This window comes from Stenella coeruleoalba (assembly GCF_951394435.1).
Source record: "Stenella coeruleoalba genome assembly, chromosome: 2".
Lineage (NCBI taxonomy): Eukaryota > Metazoa > Chordata > Mammalia > Artiodactyla > Delphinidae > Stenella > Stenella coeruleoalba.
In genome coordinates, this window is record NC_137147.1 from 166,558,201 (window position 1) to 166,579,563 (window position 21,363).

Consider the following 21,363-nt stretch of genomic DNA (forward strand, 5'->3'; position numbering starts at 1 on the left):
TGAGTCTGGAGAATTTGAGTAATTCTTTGAAACTGGAACCTATGTAATGATGGTTGGCAATGCAGCCTAGGAATTAGTGATTCCTAGAGAATTAGCATGGCATGCTAAGGACTTTGAAATTTATTTTACTCTTAATGAGAAGCCATCAAAAGTTAAGAACAAGAAGGGGCAAAATAGCTCATTGTTTTTTCTTTCTTTCCGTTCTATTCCCTCTCCTGTTCCTTCTTCATCTTCACCCCTGATTAAAGGGTTGCTTTTCGTTAAAGCACTAGGTCAGTCCCACCTAGTCCTTCTCTTTGCCTCACTAGACTTGCCATAACTCTCTGCACAGGGAGCACTGTATCCTCTGTTAAGGTTGTTTACTCTCCTTGGGGATATTAACTTAAATCTACATATTCTCAGTGACAGATGCAAAAAGAACATTCTCGATAATATACATTCTAATGACTTGAGCTTCTTCAATGATTAGTTTTTGAATAAAAACATTGTAGATCAAATTGGTCTTGGGTCAAATGTTGATAATGTAAACTAATTAGTGGATTTTGGTTTATATTAGCATAAAATAGGCATTCTTTTGAAATAGTGCTCCCTTTTTGAGTACTCGCATTACAACTCTATAACAAGCACAAGTTTAAGGTCACTACGTATAGAAAGAAAATTGCATTCTGAATCTACAAAAAACAATGAGATTTTCTGTTTTACAGTTGACCCTTGAACAACACAGGGGTTAGGGGTGCTGACCCCTGCACAGTCAAAAATCCACATATAACTTTTGACGCCCCCTAAACTTAACTACTAACAGCTTACTGTTGACCAGAAGCCTTACCGATAACATTAACAGTCAATTAACACATGTTTTGAATGTTATATGTATAATATACTGTATTCTTACAATAAAATAAGCTAGGAAAAAGAAAATGTTATTAAGAAAATCATATGGAAGAGAAATACATTTACAGGACTGTACTGTGTTTATTGATACCATAAGTTTACCAAGCCTGTTTATAAGATGAATTCTGTCTGTATCTACATCAATATTGTCTTATATGATACAAAACACTGTAGATGTTGTACATATTATAACACTAGACAATAAAAATGAAAAGATAATGTGAAAAAGAAATTCATATTTATTTACAGGTATAATGATTCATGCATTGATAACAAAAAGGCAGCAATATGCTTGCTTTATGGTCGCCTGGTGTCATTGGTATGATTGCTTCACTGTAGCTTATACACTAATGAATGGTTATAAAACTTTTATGGCAGACAGCATTACAGTCATATTCATAATACAGTATTGGAAATATCGTTACATTAAAAAAAATCACTTACCTGTGATGATCGGTTGATAAGCAGTTTCTCTAATTATGAGACAGAGGCATAATGTCTGGTAATGTAATTCTCTGGAGGCATAGTTACAAAACAGTAAAAAACAGACGCATTATTAATTTTATATTAAATATCACTTACTTTATGCCTGTAAAAAGATAGACTAGTGTATACCTATATTTTATGCATTCATGATAAACCTTTTTCTTAATGTTTTTGATATTTCTAGGCTACACAGTTCGTCTGCAAACTTTTTCAAATTGTCGCAAATCTCCAAAAAGTTTTCTAATACATTTATTGAAAAAAACCCGCGTATATGTGGACTCACAATTCAAACCCTTATATTTCAAGGGTCAACTGTATTTTCATGTAAATTGATTCTCTGGTATTACAGTTTAGTATAAAAATATAAAATTTCCAAACTCTTGCTTGAGTAGGACTCTATTTAATGCCCCCAAATTTAGCTGTATTCTATTAAAGTAATCAAATAAGGAGACCATTAGACTGAGGTGGCTCTAATACCTTGGGAGCCTATGTAAGCAAACAGAAACCTAAGCCAGAGGCAATGCACTTGAATCTAAGGAAAGGAAACTTAGGAACAACCGGTCACAAACAGCCAATTAGGTTTTCTCAAATAAAGCAGCCAAGTACGCTACAGCCAATCAGATAATTTCCTTGCTCTACTTCTGCTCTGTCCTAGAAAGGCCTTTTTCCTAGATTCTATCCATGGAGTGCTCTTAACCGCTTTCTATTTGGTACTGCCTGATTCAAATGGTTGTTTGCTCAAGTAATCTCTTGTAAATTTAATGTACCTCAGTTCTGTCTTCTTGTTTCCTTAGAAAGTATGAACCAGACTTCACCTGTTTCCGTATTTTTCTGCCTCCTCAGCAACTCTCTTAACCTCCCTGGTCTGTTTCCTTGTCTGTACCGGAGTAATTATAAAAGTAGCTACCTCATCGAAATGTGATGATTAAGTAAATTTGATTATTAAGTAAGTTATGTACACTAAGCTTTTTGAATATGCCTGATATAGCAAACTCTGTGTGCCAGTAAATCTACTACTTTATCAATAAAGATGAAGTTGTTTTCTTTACTTGGTAAATTTTATTCATTCATTACCCCACTTCAATCTTTTTTTTAAAAATATACTTTTTTCTTTTTAAGAGCAGTTTTAGATTTATAGGAATGTTGACCAGAAGCATAGGGAGTTCTCCCAAAACCACCTTCCCACACATGCACAGCCTTCCTGACTACCAGCATACACCACCAATATGATACATACGTTATAACTGATGAACCTACATTGACAGGATTTTTTACGGCAGTGAAACTAGTCTGTATGATACTGTAATAGTGAATACATGTCATTATACACTTGTCTGAAGCCTTAGAATATACAACACCAAGAGCTAACCGTAACGCAAGCTATGGACTTTGGGTGATGATGTGTTCATGTAGCTTTATTTTATTTTTCTGAATTTTGTTTTTTTATACAGCAGGTTATTAGTTATCTATTTTATACATATTAGTGTATATATGTCAATCCCAATCTCCCAATTCATCCACCTCCTGCTGCACCCCACTTTCCCCCCTTGGTGTCCATATGTTTGTTCTCTACATCTGTGTCTCTATTTCTGCCTTGCAAATTGGTTCATCTGTACCATTTTTCTAGATTCCACATATATGCGTTAATATACAATATTTGTTTTTCTGATTATGACTTACTTCACTCTGTATGACAGCCTCTAGGTCCATACACATCTCTACAAATGACCCAATTTCATTCCTTTTTATGGCTGAGTCATATTCCATTGTATATATGTACCATATCTTCTTTATCCATTCATTTGTCAATGGGCATTTAGGTTGCTTCCATGACCTGGCTATTGTAAATAGTGCTGCAATGAACATTGGGGTGCATGTGTCTTTCTGAATTATGGTTTTCTCTGGGTATATGTCCAGTAGTGGGATTTCTGGGTCATATAATAATTCTTTTTTTTTTAACATCTTTATTGGAGTATAATTGCTTTACAATGGTGTGTTAGTTTCTGCTTTATAACAAAGTGAATCAGCTATACATATACATATGTTCCCATATCTCTTCCCTCTTGCATCTCCCTCCCTCCCACCCTCCCTATCCCACCCCTCCAGGCGGTCACAAAGCACCCAGCCCATATCCCTGTGCCACGCGGCTGCTTCCCACTAGCTAGCTACCTTACGTTTGTTAGTGTATATATGTCCATGCCACTCTCTCACTTAGTCCCAGCTTCCCCTTCCCCCTCCCCGTGTCCTCAAGTCCATTCTCTACGTCTGCATCTTTATTCCTGTCCTGCCCCTAGGTTCTTCAGAACGATTTTTTTTTTTTTTAGATTCCATATATATGTGTCAGCATACAGTATTTGTTTTTCTCTTTCTGACTTACTTCACTCTGTATGACAGTCTCTAGGTCCATCCACCTCACTACAAAGAACTCAATTTCATTTCTTTTTATGGCTGAGTAATATTCCATTGTATATATGTGTCACATCTTCTTTATCCATTCATCTGTCGATGGACACTTAGGTTGCTTCCATGTCCTGGCTATTGTAAATAGAGCTGCAATGAACATTGTGGTACATGACTCTTTTTGAATTATGGTTTTCTCAGGGTATGTGCCCAGTAGTGGGATTGCTGGGTCGTATGGTAGTTCTATTTTTAGTTTTTTAAGGAACCTCCTTCCTGTTCTCCATAGTGGCTGTATCAATTTACATTCCCACCAACAGTGCAAGAGGGTTCCCTTTTCTCCACACCCCCTCCAACATTTGTTGTTTGTAGATTTTTTGATGATGCCCATTCTAACTGGTGTGAGGTGATACCTCACTGTAGTTTTGATTTGCATTTCTCTAATGATTAGTGATGTTCAAATTGCCTACATTGGAAATACACTATTTCTTTTATTTTTTCTCTTTTAACATCTTTATTGGAGTAAAGATGCCAGTGTCCTTGTCCCCGAGGTGAGCCACATCCACCCCCTGCCTCTGCAGGAGACCCTCCAACACTAGCAGGCAGGTCTGGTTCAGTCTCCTGTGACGTCACTGCTCCTTCCCCTGGGTCCTGATGCGCACACTACTTTGTGTGTGCCCTCCAAGAGTGGAGCCTCTGTTTCACCCAGTCCTGTCGAAGTCCTGCAATCAAATCCTGCTAGTCTTCAAAGTCTGATTCTCTGGGAATTCCTCCTCCTGTTGCCGGACCCCCAGGTTGGGAAGCCTGACATGGGGCTCGGAAACTTCACTCCAGTGGGTGGACTTCTGTGGTATAAGTGTTCTCCAGTTTGTGAGTCATCCACCCAGCGGTTATGGCATTTGATTTTATTGTGATTGTGCCCCTTGTTCCGTCTCATTGCGGCTTCTCCTTTTTATTTGGATGTGGGGTATCTTTTTGGGTGAGTTCCAGTGTCTTCTTGTCGATGATTGTTCAGCAGTTAGTTGCGATTCCATCGCTCTCGCAAGAAGAAGTGAGTGCACATCCTATTACTCCGCCATCTTGAACCAACCTCCCATGTGGGTTTATTGATTGAAACAGATGTGGGGGATGTTGGCAGCGAGGGAAGCTGGCATGAGTGGGGCAGGGTGTATATGGGAAATCTCCGTACCTTCCTCTCAGTTTTGCTATGAACCTCAAACTGCTCTAAAAATTACAGTCCATTTTTTAAAAATCCTGTATGCCGGACCTATTCATCCTTTCCCTCCCCCTAATCTCTGTCAAGCACTGATCTTTTTACTGTCTTCATAGTTTTGCCTTTTCCTGAATGTCATATAGTTGGAATCATACAGTCTTTTTAGATTGCCTTCTTTCACTTAGTACATCATATACATTTAAGTTTCCTCCATATCTTCTCATGGCTTGACAGCTCATTTCTTTTTAGCACTGAATAACATAGTTAATTGTATGGATGCCCACAGTTTACTAAATCCTTAACCACTTACTGAAGAACACTTGGTTGCTTCCAAGTTTTGGCAATTATGAATAAAGCTGCTATAAACATCTGTGGACTTCCCTGGTGGCACAGCGGTTAAGAATCCACCTGCCAATGCAGGGGACATGGGTTTGAACCCTGGTCCAGGAAGATCCCACATGTCACGGAGCAACTAAGCCCATGCACCGCAACTACTGAGCCTGAGCTCTAGAGCCCATGTGCCACACTACTGAAGCCCGCGCACCTAGAGCCTGTGCTCTGCAAAAAGAGAAACTACCACAACGAGAAGCCCATGCATCACAGTGAAGACCCAATGCAGCCAAAAAATCTAAATAAATAAATAAATAAAAATAAAAACTGCTATAAACATCTGTGTGCAGACTTTTGTGTGGACATAAGTTTTAAACTCATTTGGATAAATACTAAGGGGCACAATTGCTAGACTGTACTGTAAGAGTACGTTCAGTTTTATAAAAACTGTTAAACAGTCTTCCAAAGTGTCTGTGCCACTTTACATTCTCACCAGCAGTGAATAAGAGTTCTTGTTGTCCCATATCCTTGTTAGCATTTAGTGTTGTCAGTGTTTTGGATTTTGGCCATTCTAATAGATCTGTAGTGGTATCTCATTGCTGTTTAATTTGCAATTCCCTAATGATGTAAGATGTTGAGCACCTTTTCATATGATTACTTGTCATCTGCATATCTTCTCTGGTTAGGTGTCTATTCTTTTGCTCATTGTTTAATTAGTTTATTTGCCTTATTGTTGAATTTTAAGGGTTTGTTGTATATTTTGGATAACAGTCCTTTATCAAGTATATCTTATGCAAATATTTCTCTCAGTCTGTGGCTTGTTTTCTCATTCTCCTGACCTAAGTCAATCTTTTAAATTAAAAAAAATTTTTTTTAATTAGAAAAACATTAAATTAGAAACTTAAAACAGAGTGACAAGAAACAACATTTGAACAACCAAAGAAGGGTGTGGTGTTTTGGTTTATATTTTTAAATTTTTGCTGAAAAATACTAAGTGGCTTGATTGCTTTTCTAGTCCTTTTTTTCCTAATTAAAAATAATTTTTGGCTGCGCTAGCATGTGGTATCTTAGTTCCCCGATCAGGTCCAGGATCGAACCTGCACTCCCTGCATTGGATGTGTGGAGTCTTAACCACTGGACCCCCAGGGAAGTCCTCGCTTTTCTAGTCTTTTAAAGAACATTTGTATTTTGAAATAATTTTAGATGTGCAGAATTGCAAACTTAGTAGAGTCCTGGTTTACCCTTCCCCCCAGCCTCCCTTAATGTTAACATCTTACATAACATTGATACATAATCACAACTAAGAAATTAACATCAGAACAACACTTAGCTAAACTGCAGACTGTTAGGATTTGATCAGCTTTTCCACTAATGTCCTTCTTCCATTCCAGGATCCCACAGAGGACATCACATTGCATTATTTGTTACATCTCCTTAGTGTCCAATCTTTTATGGTTTCTCTGTCCCTCCTTGTACTTCATGATTTTAACACTTTTACCTGAGTACCAGTCAGGTGTTTTGTAGAATATGTCTCAATTTCTCATGATTAATTGGACTGGGGTTATGGAGTTTTGGGAAGAATACCACAGAGGTAAGGTGACCTTCTGATCTTGACATATTAATGGGGACACGACATCAACATGACTCATACTGTTGATATTAACCTTGATCATTTGGTTAAGGTGGTGTCTGCCAGGTTTCTCTCCTGTAAAGTTACAAAATTTCCCACTCCACGTTCTGTTCATTAGAGGCTAGTCACTAAATCTGGACCCCATTCCACCTCCTGGAACCGTAGTAATTAACAGGCACCACAATTAATAAATACTGTGGGGTGATACTTTGAGGCTATGCTAATATCCTGTTTCTCCTTAAAGTTTTGCCCACTAATTTTAGTATCCATCAGTGGAATTTTCCTGCAGCAATAACAACTGTGGCATTCTAATGATGGTTTTCTATTTCTGTCATTTCTGCTACATTTATTTTTGGAACCCTTTTGTAAAAAAAGTTTTGTTCCCATTTATTTATGTATTCAATCATTTACTCATGTCATAGATATTTATTTTATTCTTTGTGTTATCATCTACTACTACTGTTTATTGCTTTGCTCAAATTCTCCCAGCTCTGGGCACTGGGAGATCTTTAAGGTTGTCTCCTGTATCCCGTTCACATGTCCCCATCCTGCTGCATTTTTTTTTTTTTAAACTCATCTCGAGTACTTTCTTACACTCTAGCCTCAAAAGATGCCCATTTTATATTTTCCCTGCCCCACATTCGGAGGACTGGCTAGAAAAAATGTATTATACATATATATGTGTATACATACATACGCACACTCATACACACAAATACAGCAGTGTCTATTTCTACATCTCTTCTCATGTATGTACATATTAAAAGTCATGAGTTGATACCAATAACCCTTATTCCAATTCAACATCTGGGTTCTTTATGGCTTTCCAACTTCCTGTATCTGTAAATTCCTTGTCCGATAGTGAGAAACCTGGCTTCCATTAACCCCGATAGGTTGACTTGTTTGCTCAACCCCCTTCTATGATCCCAATTTCCTGACTGCACTGCTGTCACCCCAGTCCACCACTTCTGCACCTCTTCCCTCAAAGGCCTCAGTGCTGCTAATTCCCCACAGCAAAGGGGAAGGAGGAGAGGAGCCTGCTATTTTGAAGAACCGTGTTTCAACAGACAAGACTCCAGAGAGACCCACACAGCCATCTTGGGATTTAGCCCTGGGGACTGAAAACCACCCAGGCAATGTGTTTTTCCCATGAAGGCTCTGAGGAAAATGTTCGTTATATTTTTTATCTGGAGCCTCAGGTTTTCGCCTGTCGACCTGCCCTAAGACATTTTCACTTATCAAGGCAGGTGCTTCTTCAGAGATCCTGGGAAGAATTTCCTTCAGATCACAATGTAATTCTCACTTGACCCATGGTTCCTAAAGTCATCTCAACGTGGGTAGAAGAAAACCTTTCATCCCCAAGCAGCATCTGAAATGGACACAACCTGCCTCACATTGACCCCTTTATTTGTTTCACCAACTAGCCCAGACCTACACTTTGACATCCTGATTAGGACCAACTCTGGCATCTGCCTGTTATGCCTTCTCAGCTGCTCCCATCTGCTTGTTATGTCTTCTCAGCTGTAGGTGACATTCCCCCCTACCCCCAAGTAGGAGCCCTGTTGGGGTTGACCATGAGAACAGCCCCTATTGAGCCAGGCCTGGCTTTCCTGCCCAGATGCTCTTCTCTGTCATCAACCCCATGCCAATCCTGGCTCTGAAGGGTGGAGCCTGTGACAGTCTATAGTCACGAATGTAATTTAAAAGTCAAAAGTTAGCTTAGATGAAACAGCCACAGAAGTCTGTTCTCAAGCAAATCAGATCCTGGTAGGGTCAGTAAATTAGCATTTTTCTCTGAGTCAGTTTCGCTTGAACTAATTTAGTGTTCCTCTGCTCACCACCCTTTGCTGGATTTTCTCAAGCTTTTTGTGACTCATTGAAACCACATACTTGTGCCTCTCTTCATACATTACTTAAAGATCAGCATGTCAGCAAATAACTTATTAGCAGAGAGCTAGTGAAATGTAGGGATGACTGACAATTGCTCAATGTCTAGGAAAAACACATTACCAAATAGAGCACGTTGGGAAATGAGTATAGAGGCTTGAAAGCCTTAATGTGCAATTCTAGGTCTGAATGCAGAGTGGATTAATATAAAAATGGAGAGTGTGCCTACTGATTGATGGAAAAAAAATCAGGATATTCCTTTCGTGCAGTATTCATTAAGCACTGACAAAGCCACCGTTTCACCATATTTTGGCTTTTCTTATATGTCATCAGAGACAGAAATTAAATTTTTTTATTTGGGCCTGTTTGATCTGAATGATGAAAATACTAGCAAATTAGCTAAAAAATTTACAGTGCTGTTTGGCATTGTGAGAGCTGAGATTTTAGAAAGGGGATGTGTGGAAAAGGACTGGGTAAGAGGAAGAAGTCATTAAAGTTACAAAGGTAGCACTTTGGGGGAAGATTGAACTGTAAGGAAGGAAAATACGGCAGTGCTTGTTGCACGGTGATTCTCCTCTAGCTGATCCACATTCAAATACTGAGCCTCTTCCATGTGTGGGAATGACAGTGATGACCGTGGCAAGTGACAGAGGTAACCTTCCATGCAGGACATGAGGAGGGCTTTAGAGGTAGGATCTGTGCAGAGTGTGGGGGGCCTCTTCCATCACTATGCTTCTGGAATATTCAGTGATGTCTGCAGTTTCTGTTATTAAAATGACACATACCTTTGCATCATAATTTGCGTTGCTGAATGCTCTTGTTATCAGGACAGAGGAATATCTTAAACATTAATAACCATCAAAATTCTAGATTACCGGTTTTCCTCCCAGCAGTGAGAAAAACTCACTAAAATAGGATGAGGATGCACTGGGCAGTAGGCAATGATGAAAAAGGTGGGACTACTTCTGCTGAAAGTGGAAGGATGGACAAAAATAAATATACTAAACCTTCCAGAGCAAGAGCTCAACTGTGGATCTGGAAGATTCTGATATTCAGGGGTGTTGAATGAAAAATAGGTCTTTTATCATATCAGCACATTCTTGCATTTTCTTTTCTTTTTTTTTCACTACTTGCTGTGCCTGCAGTTTCTTCTATTCAAAATGCAATTACTATGACTGAAACAGTAATAGCAGTAGAAACCATTTTACCCAGACTTAGATCCCTGTTCTGCATAAAATTTGGAAATTCCTAAAAGTTTGTATCCAATTATGTAATATTATAAGCAATCTACTGTTATTAAAAGCTTAAAATCTATAGTCAAAACACAACTAAAATATCATATTATGTATGCTTTATTTCAAATAAGCCAACTGATAAAAACCTGCAAAGCAGCTGTTAACATTAGGTAATTGTCTGCATCTGAAAGTTAAATGCTCCAAGGACCCACAAGGAACACTTGGCTGACAAGGTCATGCAGAAAGGGTCCTTCCTTTTGATTTGATATTCAAAAATATTTCATTAGACAGTAGTGACAATTGAAGTTTTCATCATTATAATGTTTTGATTTGGTGGTGACTTTTGTTGTATGGATACGAGGCCAAGCAAATTCACTTTTCAAAAATTGGGTGAGGAATAATAGTTTCTCCTTAGTACAGAGTAGTTGTGTTTCGTTTTCTCTAATTTCTTGTTTCTACTCTTACCCCAGTAGAGTCTATTTGCATATAACAAACTAGAGTAATCTTCTCAATGTAAACAGGATTATGTCACCCTCTGCTTTGACTTTCCATCGGTTTGTATTTAAAATTGGAACTCCCTTACTCTTGCTCTGAAGCTGAAAAGAATGAACCCTTTCCCTCCAAGCTCATCTCATGACACTTTCCCACTGGCTCTTTCTACTCTCTGTTCTAATCATACAGACCATCTTTCTAGATAAACTGTCTGCTTCAGTCCTGTCTTAGATCTTTGTCATTGCTGTTCACACCGCCTTGAAAGCCCCGCTCCCTGATTTTTGCATGAATGTCTGTTTAATCAGTCTCCACTCAAATGTCATCTCCCCAGGAAGGTCTTCCTTGCTTCCCAAAGTTAAGGGTAACTTCGATCCCAGGTAACGGCACGTCACCTGGCCTTTATTTTTATTATTTTTTTTTTGCGGTACGCGGGCCTCTCGCTGTTGTGGCCCCTCCCGATGCGGAGCACAGGCTCCGGACGCGCAGGCTCAGAGGCCATGGCTCACGGGCCCAGCCACTCCGCGGCATGTGGAATCTTCCCGGACCGGGGCACGAACCCGCGTCCCCTGCATCGGCAGGTGGACTCTGAACCACTGCGCCACCAGGGAAGCCCTGGCCTTTATTTTTAAATATTATTTTTCATTATCTGAAATTATCCTGTTCAATCCTCTGTTTAATTTTTGTTCTCCCTCCACAAGAAGGTAACCTCCACAGAGAAGGGCCATTGTCTCTCTCCCCACCCTCTACTCCCATACTTCCAGTCTGATAACAGTCTGGAGCTACATAAATATTTCTTGAATGAGTAAATGAATAAATTCTTTCTTCTTTTCTTGGATGGTTAATTGATAAGCCACAGATACTGCACAGTAGTAAAGAAGAGAGTTTGACAATTAGCGTCATCAACTCCTAGGAGATCAGGTTTCTCTGGCTTTTGACCTAAGAGTAGACCTTTGTGTATAGAAAAAACAAATGCTGCTGCTTTATTCAGAGTATAGTCTCTTCAGGTTAGTCAACAGGCAATACGAATCACTAATTAAATACAATATAATACAGTACAAATTAAAAAGAAGGCTATGAGGGGAGATCAAGAGAGGTTGCAGGGTAGACCTGCTATATAGATTAACCAAGAGAATCCTTATTCTCAATGTCAAGGCCTCAAGATAGAATGGGAAAGGACACTGACAGAGGGCTTGGCAGTGACTCTTTGATGCTTTCTAGATGTACCAGGAAAACTGAGTTATGTGGGACACATAGCAAGAAAGCCAATCTCTGTGTTCAACCAGCACTTAATCTAGAGTAAGGGAAATTTTTCCACAAAAGAACGTTGGGGAAGCAGTGGTAGAGCAATTCACAGAGGGTTAGAGAGTGAGTCTCTGTGTGTGCAGCCTAGGGGGTAAAACACAGCTAAAATAGATACTAAGGGCCTCCTGGAAGGGTGAAAAAGTTTCTAAAAATAAAGGTGTGTGTAGAGGGAGAAAGAGGCTATCTCAAACTTGGTCCTTAATGATAATTATGGGTGAGAAATGGAATGCTGTGTTCAGGACTGGTTGTAGGGAAATGAAACTCCAGCCACTTTGAACAGTAGTTCATAGTCAAATGTTTTCTGTCCACTGGTCACCTTCTTAAGCCACTAAGCAGACATGGGGAGCATAGAACAGATGCACAATAACCTCCCTGGGCAACTGAACCCATTTCAAAAGCTGTGGGCAAGAGTTTTAACCAGGCATCCACAGGTGAACTTCAGGAATATGTGAAGTCCTGAAACCACGTACACATTTGCAATTATCCCCTTTGTGTCTTTATTTCTAGGGAATTATTTGTAAGTTTTTCTTGCATTCTCAAAGGGATCTGAGATTTTTTAAAAAGCAAGATCCTCTGCTGGATGGCTTTGCCAATGCTACACTTTTTATGAGAAAAATCGCTCAGGTAGTAACAAGCAAGGGGATCCAAGGGGGCAAAATTGGAACTAAAAGCCTTTCTACAAGTTTGGTAAAGGTAAAAAAGCCTTTCTACAGTCTAGGAGGGAGCAATCCTGCTACGCAGAAAATAACTATGGCTATCAGCAACTCTGAAAAGCAAGTTCCTGTTGCAGTGTGAATAAGACTGTATATAGACTTTGGCTGATAGACAAGACTCATTGGCTTTGAAAATACTATGGAAAAAGCTATGCTTTGCATCTTCCTGGGGTGTAAAATTTGCTTTTGATTGACACTGTGATGGCAAACAATTTAAAGTAGAGAAGCAAAGACAAAAATGTCATCTTCGTGGGCAGATGCTACTATTAGAAGCTCAAAGTGTGACGGAAGTGCTTTTGAAAATGTGTTATTTCCCTGTGTTCTCTTATGCTACTGTAAGCCCAGGAAAAACAATTTTTTAAATTCTTACCCTTGTTTAAAAAAAGTCATGGATGCTGACACTCACTGTAAGCACAAAAACATTGTGAATATGCATTGTGTGGTAGATATACAATGGTGTGCTAACAAAAGATGTGGGGGGCCTGTAACTACAATTACTGTTGCAGTTTAGAATGATGGAACAACTACTTTTTGTGAAATACTATTGTCTGAAAACTCACAAGTGTTTATTGGAAATTCTTTCTAAAACGTCCGATGCTTTTTGTCCTGGAGCTTTGGGCTCAACATCTTTGAGTTACTGGGTAGAATGCATTGTTCTAGCCCCATATCACAAGCACCAAGACATTTTTGTGGCTCCTCAAATTCAGTTAGTGAGTTTGGTATTTGCAGATGATGTGTTAATTTTAAAAAATCATTAGGGAGGCTTTTAAGTAAGCACTGACACCTAGGCCTGAACAAGTTCACGTCTCTTAACCCAGGGAGTTGCCTATATCCTGGGAAAATCAGATTTCACAAATATAATGATGTTATCCTTTACTTACCCTGGAAAGATAAGATGGGAAACTAGCACACCCTATTCAATAATAGATAAGAAACACGTACTCTTTTCTTTTCTGAGAGCTATGTAACCTTTGGGTCAATTTGTGTGTTTAGAGAATTTTTCTTTTTGTACTTTGTGGGAATTTAAAAGATATATATATATATATATATATATATATATATATATATATATATATATATATACACACACACACACACCAATGAGTTTATATCAAACAAAATGACCTATTTAAAATAGAAAAAAGAGAACTGGTTCCATTCATCTGACCCAGCAGAAGCTGAAAATCCTCGACCCTGTTCTTTCCTACCAACTATCTCACTCCAGTTGAGTTTCTTTCAATTTCCCTGACACTCCTCCTCAAAGGGGGGCTGAAACCTATCAGCCCCAACACACCTTCAAATGTGCACCCCAGTTTCTTTCTGGGAGACCTCTTGGGCTATTCACTCCAAGTTACTATCTGATAAGACAGGACTTACATCCAGAAGCCAACTGTCACTCAAACTCCGTCCACTCTGGCCAGCCTTCAGAGTGTCCTAACAAAGGCAGATCTGCCCCCCTTCCCTGGGGCATGCCACTCCCTGGCTCAGTGCATCTACAGCAAGCCTTTCCTGGGCTCTGACGCTCAATGGCCACTTGGCTTTTGCTGATCTCTAGGTGTCAAGATCTTGTCACCTTCTAGTCCAAAGTGTCTGCATCACCACGTCGTTCTCGGCTTCACTTCAGCTACTGATGCCTCCCAGAACCCAGGGAGCATGCAGAATGTGAAAAGTTTAGAAAGGTCGTCATAGAGCTGAATAATCTGATTTCCAAGGACTTTACTTTCTTACTTTCCAGTATTAATTTCTTTGAGGATTTTTGCTATTTTTCTCAAGATCATGTACGGCCAGTGGTGAGACTAATCTGCATTACTCACTTTCCAACAGACTGTAAACGTGAGCAGACATCAAACCTATTGCTTATCAGGGCCAAGGAGAGAAAGAGAGAGAGCTGTAGGTATGCATTTACCCACATACATACACCATCCATGAGAAATTGGTATCCAGAATTCTAGAATTTTCTAAAAATTGACATATAATTGACATATAACATTAGCTACATGCATGTAACAAAATGATTTGATATTTGTACATAGTGAAATGATCACCATAATAAATAAGTCTAGGTAACATCCACCGGCACACATAGTTACAATTTTTTTTATGATGAGAACTTTTAAGATCTACTCTCTTAACAGCCTCAAATATACGATACAATATTACTGACTACAGTCACTATGCTGCACGTTACATCCCCATGACTTATCTAACTGGAAGTTTGTACCTTTTGACCACCTTCACCCATTTCACTCACCCCTCATTCCAGAATTCTAGAATTTAAAGGCCCATTTTGCTTATGCCAAATAATTACTGTATCAGAAAGGTCTAGTTCCTTATTTATTATTATTTTCTAATTAAAAAAATTTTTGGCCATGCCACACAGCTTGCAGCATCTTATCTCCCAGACCAGGGATCGAACCTGGGTCACGGCAATGGAAGTGCTGAGTCCTAACCACTGGACCTCCAGGGAATTCCCCCTTTATGTATTTTTAAAATGAAAGTTTCAGTTTAAACCATAATATCTTTAGTCATAATCTTACCTTCTTAGAACATTTTACTCTTAGAAAGCCATTCATTTATACATTACAAATTCAAAAATCCCATGAAATTATGTTGTTAGTTATGACGTTTTGGATAGATTTAGGGGAACTTTGTCAAACCAGAGATTGCTTTTCTAATACCATTCTCAAGGTGACTAAATTTATATACAGTTTTATATAGGAACTGTTTACCTCATATAGGGACAATGTGGGACAGAAGCCAGCTATCTAGTGACTCGGGTATCTATTTGAATCTGTCTAAATTTAATGTAGCGAATTCAAGAAAAGAAATATTAAGTGATTCAGAATCCATTCAGGTATTAAAATTCTAAAATAAAAATAAAAACCTTTACTTAAAAGATCTCAAGACATGAAATCCTATCAGTTATAATTTTCCCAGTGTTGATAGTGGGAGTAATTTAATCATATTTGGAAGCTGAAGGGACTTTTTCAGGCCACTAGGGAGTGAATTTTTTTGTAAACTAGAGTTTTGGTGTGTATCTGATCAAGATTTGTTACTCTGTGAGGGAACCCTCTGAAAAGTATCTGAACAAACTTCATGGATTTATTGGCTCCCCAAATCTGAAACTTAATGATGATATTTGGAATCAGTCAGACAAAATATTCTCAAAAATAAGTGGACTCTCCTTCCATGGTGAGAATGTTGACCTCGAGTTTTGAGTAAACCACGTGGGACAGTGGTCTGGTGGGAGCGCTTTCCTCTCTCTAAGAATTTGCAGGGTATGACGTGTCCTGAGGAACCAGAGAATAGTAATCAGGCTAATATTTATCAATTGTTGTCATTCTGAAGGTTTTTAAGTGAAAAACTCACTAATCTTACAAAGTGATTTATTATTAAGCCATTATAATTTTGTATTTCATAAATGTATAAGCATGCATACTGAAATTCTTTTTAATAGAAAATTAGTGTCTTTTGTCAACTAAGAAATGCAGAAGGCTGCAAACAAGAAAAGAGTTTATATGGGGTCTAATAATCACAGTTTGGGAGACACAGATTTGGGTAAAACCAGAAGACTGTTCTGTGGAAGAGAAAGTCAGGGGCTTATAGGAGCAAAAGTCGCAAGGTTGTTAGAGCTGTCTGGCAAGAATTATGACTGACCTTGATTCAAGAAAGGAAATATTTGTCCTTAGGGTATAGGCTATCACGAGTTATTTTAGGGTAAGCGTTCAATAAATTTCTGGAACATTGGGCACATGTTCTGGATGCCTGCATTAAGACAATAAGTGGTCAAAGTTTAGATTCCATCCAGGCTGAGATGTGTGTAAGCTACACTCTCTCAATGCCTCCTGGCTCCACTTTGGACAGCTCTCTTAGCAATACCGACTCCACTTTTACTTTCCTTTCACACTTTTTAATCAGAAAATTGATGTCATTTATTATACCCAAGTGTCATTCTATTATTCCTTTCTGAGAAGCCCAGAAGTAACCTAATCAAAGAAAAGAGCATCACATTATAAAACGATACATTTTATGTCTGTTTGATATGAAAGAAACTATGCCGTAAGCAGTAGGAAAAAATAATGCCTTTGTCTTTGAAGCAAAAATTTTAGAAATGATTCCCTTACCCCTAGTAAATTGAAAGATAACATCCCTTGATCAGAAAGAATCACTTCTGGGGGCCACTTTCCCTTTCTTTATCTCAGAGGATTTTTGTGAGGATAAAGTGTGCAAATGTAAAACCGTGTTTTCATTTTTTCAAAAAACTTTTACTGAATACTCATTTTATGAAAGCGTCAAATGGCTAGTCTAATTTATATAATATCTAAGCTGTAAAAGCGGTTTACATAACAATGTATTGTGTCTATTTTCTCCCACCTGACATGGTGCCTTTTTAAGTAGTACATACAACCATAGAGAGAAAAAAAGGAGCTAAGGAAGTGCTGACTCTCTTTTTGTCTGTTAACTATGACCCCAGTGTTTTCCATTCCCTTTGCTACCTGTTCCATTCAGTCTTGTCATTAGCCAAGCCCATTAAAAATTCCTGGGAGGAACTTCCCTGGTGGTCCAGTGGTTAAGAATCCGCCTTCCAATGCAGGGGACGCAGGTTCCATCCTGGTCAGTGAACTAAGATCCCACAGGCCGAGGGGCAACTAAGCCCGTGCGCCACAACTACAGAGCCCATGCACTCTGGAGCCCGCGAGCCACAACTGGAGAGAAGCCCTCGAGCCACAACTAGAGAGAAGCCCGCACACCGCAATGAAAGATCCCGTGTGCCGCAACTAAGACCCGAAGCAGCCAAAAAAAAAAAAAAAAAAAAAAAAAAATTCCTGGGAAATAAAAATAGAATCTGGGTAATACAACAAAGTCTAACCTTCTTTTCTTTTCCTTTGTGCTCAGTTTCACTTGCTCATAGGGTGCTGTGTGCAGATGCTTTGCACCTAGCACTTCAGACCAGAGTTTCTAACAAGAAATGGCTGCGCCCAACACTTCAACTTGGCGGGCTGCGTGCCGAAGTGCTTCGCACGACACTCATTTCAAGATGGTGATGATGTGTGTGCAGAGATACTGCAGCTGGCACTTTGATCTGGGGTGCCTCTCCCTAATGGACCAAGGTGGTCAGGAGCCAACATGTCTAAGCTTCCCTGGGCCAGAGGCAAGTCCTCTCTAACCTCCTGTGGGTTAGTCTGACTGAGGAAGGACTACCTATCTTAAGCACAGGCTGTTTGCAAACTCAAGGGGGACCCCCAGTTATATCAGAGTTCATGCCATTTGGATGCCTCCTATTTTGGATTTTTGAGGAATCCATTAAGAGTTTGGTGCTGGTCCCCAATTTCCCAAACCAGAAATCCTGTATAATACAGCCTAGCCCAATACCTGCTGGGAGATGGAGAAAGCTGGCCCATCAGTAGGTGTCTAAATTACAACACCATTTTATAATTGGGCCTACTATGCCAGAGACAAAATAAATGGATGAAATTGCCCATGTTCAGAGTTTTGTGTCCTTACATCAGAACAAAGGCTTTTAGAAGGGGTGTGGGATCTCCCCCACTGCGGTAATAGTAACACCAGTCCTTGCCGTCCCCTGAGGACTTTCTTGATCTCCTCCCTAACCCTCCTCCTACTGCTCCCTCCCTCCACCCTTTATATACCCCGATTTGGGCCACAGGTCTGAGGCCCCCCCGCTCCATACCAGCCCCCTTCCCCAGAGCCCAGACCAGCAAGTATATGAAATAGGATTAATTACCAGCCAGTGTCCAACAACCTGCCAGGAAAAGCATTCCCCTTGAGGCAGGTCCCCAGTGGAGAAGGGTGCCTCATCCAGGTGCACATCCCATTTACCACTTCTGATCTATGTAACTGGAACAGTCATCATACGGGGTTGAGGGAAGATCCAGAGGGGTTCCTGTATCTGATTAGGGGCACCTCTCAGACCCATGACCCCACCTGGGCTGACATGCAGCGCCTCCTCAATGTACCCCTAATAGAGGAAGAAAAGCCACCAAGAGGAAGCTGACAAAGAGAACAGAAACAAGGCAGGTCACCCTGTTTTCAGACCAGGAGATCAAGCGGTTTCAGATTAACGAACCCAAACTGGGACCACCAAGACAATGGAGAAGGGGTGGAGACAGGCTGATCAAAATATGATCCCAAAGGGAATCCAGCAGCTGGAAAGAAACCAGTTGGAATAAGATAAGGGAAGTCAATCGGGAGCCAATAGAAAACCCTTCGGCATTCCTGGAGCACCTCCGGGGATGCCTCTGAATCTATTCTACTGCTGACCCCGAGTCACTGGAAGGGAATGCAATCCTGAGGTCGTATTTCATTTCCTAAAGCACTTCTGACATTAGGCATAAACTTCAGAAACTAGAAGTGGAACCAGATACCACTACCTTTCGCCTGTTGGGTGTTTAATAACCGAGATCTAGAGGAGGAAAGGTCAGGGGATCAAAAGGCCTGGAGGCAAACCCACCTCCGGGCTGTTGTCCTCCAGTTTCAACCGGTCAGCATGGGAATCTGGACTAACTGTCCACGGAGACTCTCAACTCTGCTGAGTGACCCCCGGCCCCCACTGAGGGACAGCAAGCCAAGGGAACTAGGACCCAATTGTTACATCACATGTAAGCAAGAGGGACACTGGAAGGGAGATTGTCCTTGCCACCCCCGAAGGGGGACAGAAACAACAGATCCCGGCCACTACCCTCAAAGGCAGGTGGTCCAAATAGATGAAGAATGGCTGGGCCAGGGACTCCTAAGCAGGCACTTTGATTGACCCCAGAAGAGCCCTGGCTGACACTGGACATAGCGGGAGAGCCTGTCAAATTCTTAGTCTACACTGGTGCCATTACTCCATTCTGAACACCAGATCCTGGCAAACTCGGTCACAAGAGTTGTAAAATTATGCAGCTATCAAGGAAGGCCCAAGAACGGACGTTCACAGAGTCATTAGAATGCAAATTAGACGAATACACACTACTCACCCATTCCTTCCTGTATGTCCCTGAATGCCTTCTACCCCTGATAAGAAGAGATATCACATAAATTGGGGGCTACTATCCACCTAATGGGAGACAAGTTGGAGATTGGCATCCCTTTAGATAAAGGGCACAAATGATAATGTTAATGACTGAGGACAAACCTCCCCAGACAGAATAAGTCGATCTCCCCAGAGTAAATCCTGGGGTCTGGGTCCAGGGATGGGTGTGACAAGCTGGAAGAGCCAGTCCCTTGATAGTCCAACTAAAACCCAGACATACATGGCCCAATAGAAAACAGTACCCTGACCGGAGGCCTTGTTGGACATTGCCCCTGTTATACAGGACCTAATTAAGCAGGGCCTTATTAGACCAGGCCAATCAGCCTGTAATACCCCCATTCTCCCCATAAAGATACCCACTGGGGAATACTGGATGGTACAGGACCTCAGGGCAGTAATGAAGCCACCAGGGATATACATCCAGTGGTCCCTAATCCGTACACCCTGCTGGCCACTCTACCATCCACCAGGACCTGATATTCTGTATTAGATTTAAAAGATGCCTTCCTCCGTATTCCATTAGCTTCAGAAATTTTGCTTTTGAGTGGCAGGACTCAAAAGTGCAACAAAAACAACAATGTGTCTGGACAGTCCTGCCCCAAGGGTGCGACAACTCACGGGAACCTCTCTCTGACCTGAAGCTTCTCTTCTGAAAAGCAACAAAAGTGTGACCAGGGAGATTCAGGTCCCGGCAGAGCACGTTCGCCTACAGGCAGAAAACTGAGATACATGCTCTGTTAGGAAAAATTTGACATGTGACCATTAGGCTCTTGCTAATATTTGGGCCACGGATCTTAAATTGCTTGGGGTCCTTTGTTTCTAAATGGTTAGACATCTCTCTTTTCACTGTTCTCTTTAATTCCATTATAGCCTCCCTGGCCTTCTAGCTGTCTCCAACCTTACTAAGCTCATTCCTGGGACAGGGATTTTGCTTTTTCACTTGCTATTTCTTTTAAGATGAAATAAGATGGCTTGTTCCTTCACTTCATATAAATCTCTGTTTCAATGTCATCAGTTTAGAATGACCCAGCTTGACACCTTTTCCAAAATAGCATCTTCTTTCTCCAACCACTTTCTATCCCTTCAGTCTGCTTGAATTTTCTTCAGAGCACATACCAAATACTAAAATTACTGTAACACACTACCTGGTTACATGTTTGTTGTTTGTCATGTCCACAATTGTATAAGGTCTGGGAGAGCTGTCTGAATCCCCAGCATCTAACACAGAGCCTGGCAGGTAATACTGCCAGGAAATATTTGTTGGATAAGTAAGTGATAATTGTTTCCCTTATAGCATTCATCAAATATTACTTTTCTTCTATAATTTTTCTTTGGCCTGGCATTGTGACCTATTCTCATCTGAAGGCATTGGATCAATCAGTTGGTGTGGTCCATTATAACTTTAATATTAAGATTTCTAGGGGAATTCCCTGGTGGTCCAGTGGTTAGGACTCTGGGCTTTCGTTGCCGAGGCCCGTGTTCAATCCCTGGTTGGGGAACTAGAGTCCCACAAGCCCCGCGGCACAGTCAAAATTAAAAAAAAAGAGATTTCTAGAGAACGTACCTGTGATAATTTAGAGTTAATAAGCTGCCAGTTAAGTTCTGCATGCATGAAAATCAGTGCTTCCAATGGCCCAGGGTATAGTAGCTGTTGAAAAGAAATATGAACTTTTTGCAAATTGATAAGAAAATTCTAAAATTCTAATAAAGAACAGTCAAAAAAGAGAGACCAATAGACAATCTGAATAGGCCTA

General features: G+C 40.3%; 1 protein-coding gene across 1 annotated transcript in view; it reads right to left on the bottom strand.

Annotated features, from left to right (window-relative positions):
• Positions 1–1,319: 1,319 nt before the first annotated feature.
• Positions 1,320–21,363, bottom strand: part of LOC307183133 (uncharacterized protein) — a 47,894-nt gene continuing 27,850 nt past the window's right edge. The window contains exons 2-3 of the mRNA XM_079915196.1: positions 21,174–21,257; positions 1,320–1,406 (exon numbers count right to left, since the gene is read on the bottom strand). Of these exons, the coding sequence (XP_079771322.1) occupies positions 21,227–21,257 (31 nt within the window). The 3' untranslated portion in view covers positions 1,320–1,406; positions 21,174–21,226. The remainder of the gene's footprint in view (positions 1,407–21,173; positions 21,258–21,363) is intronic.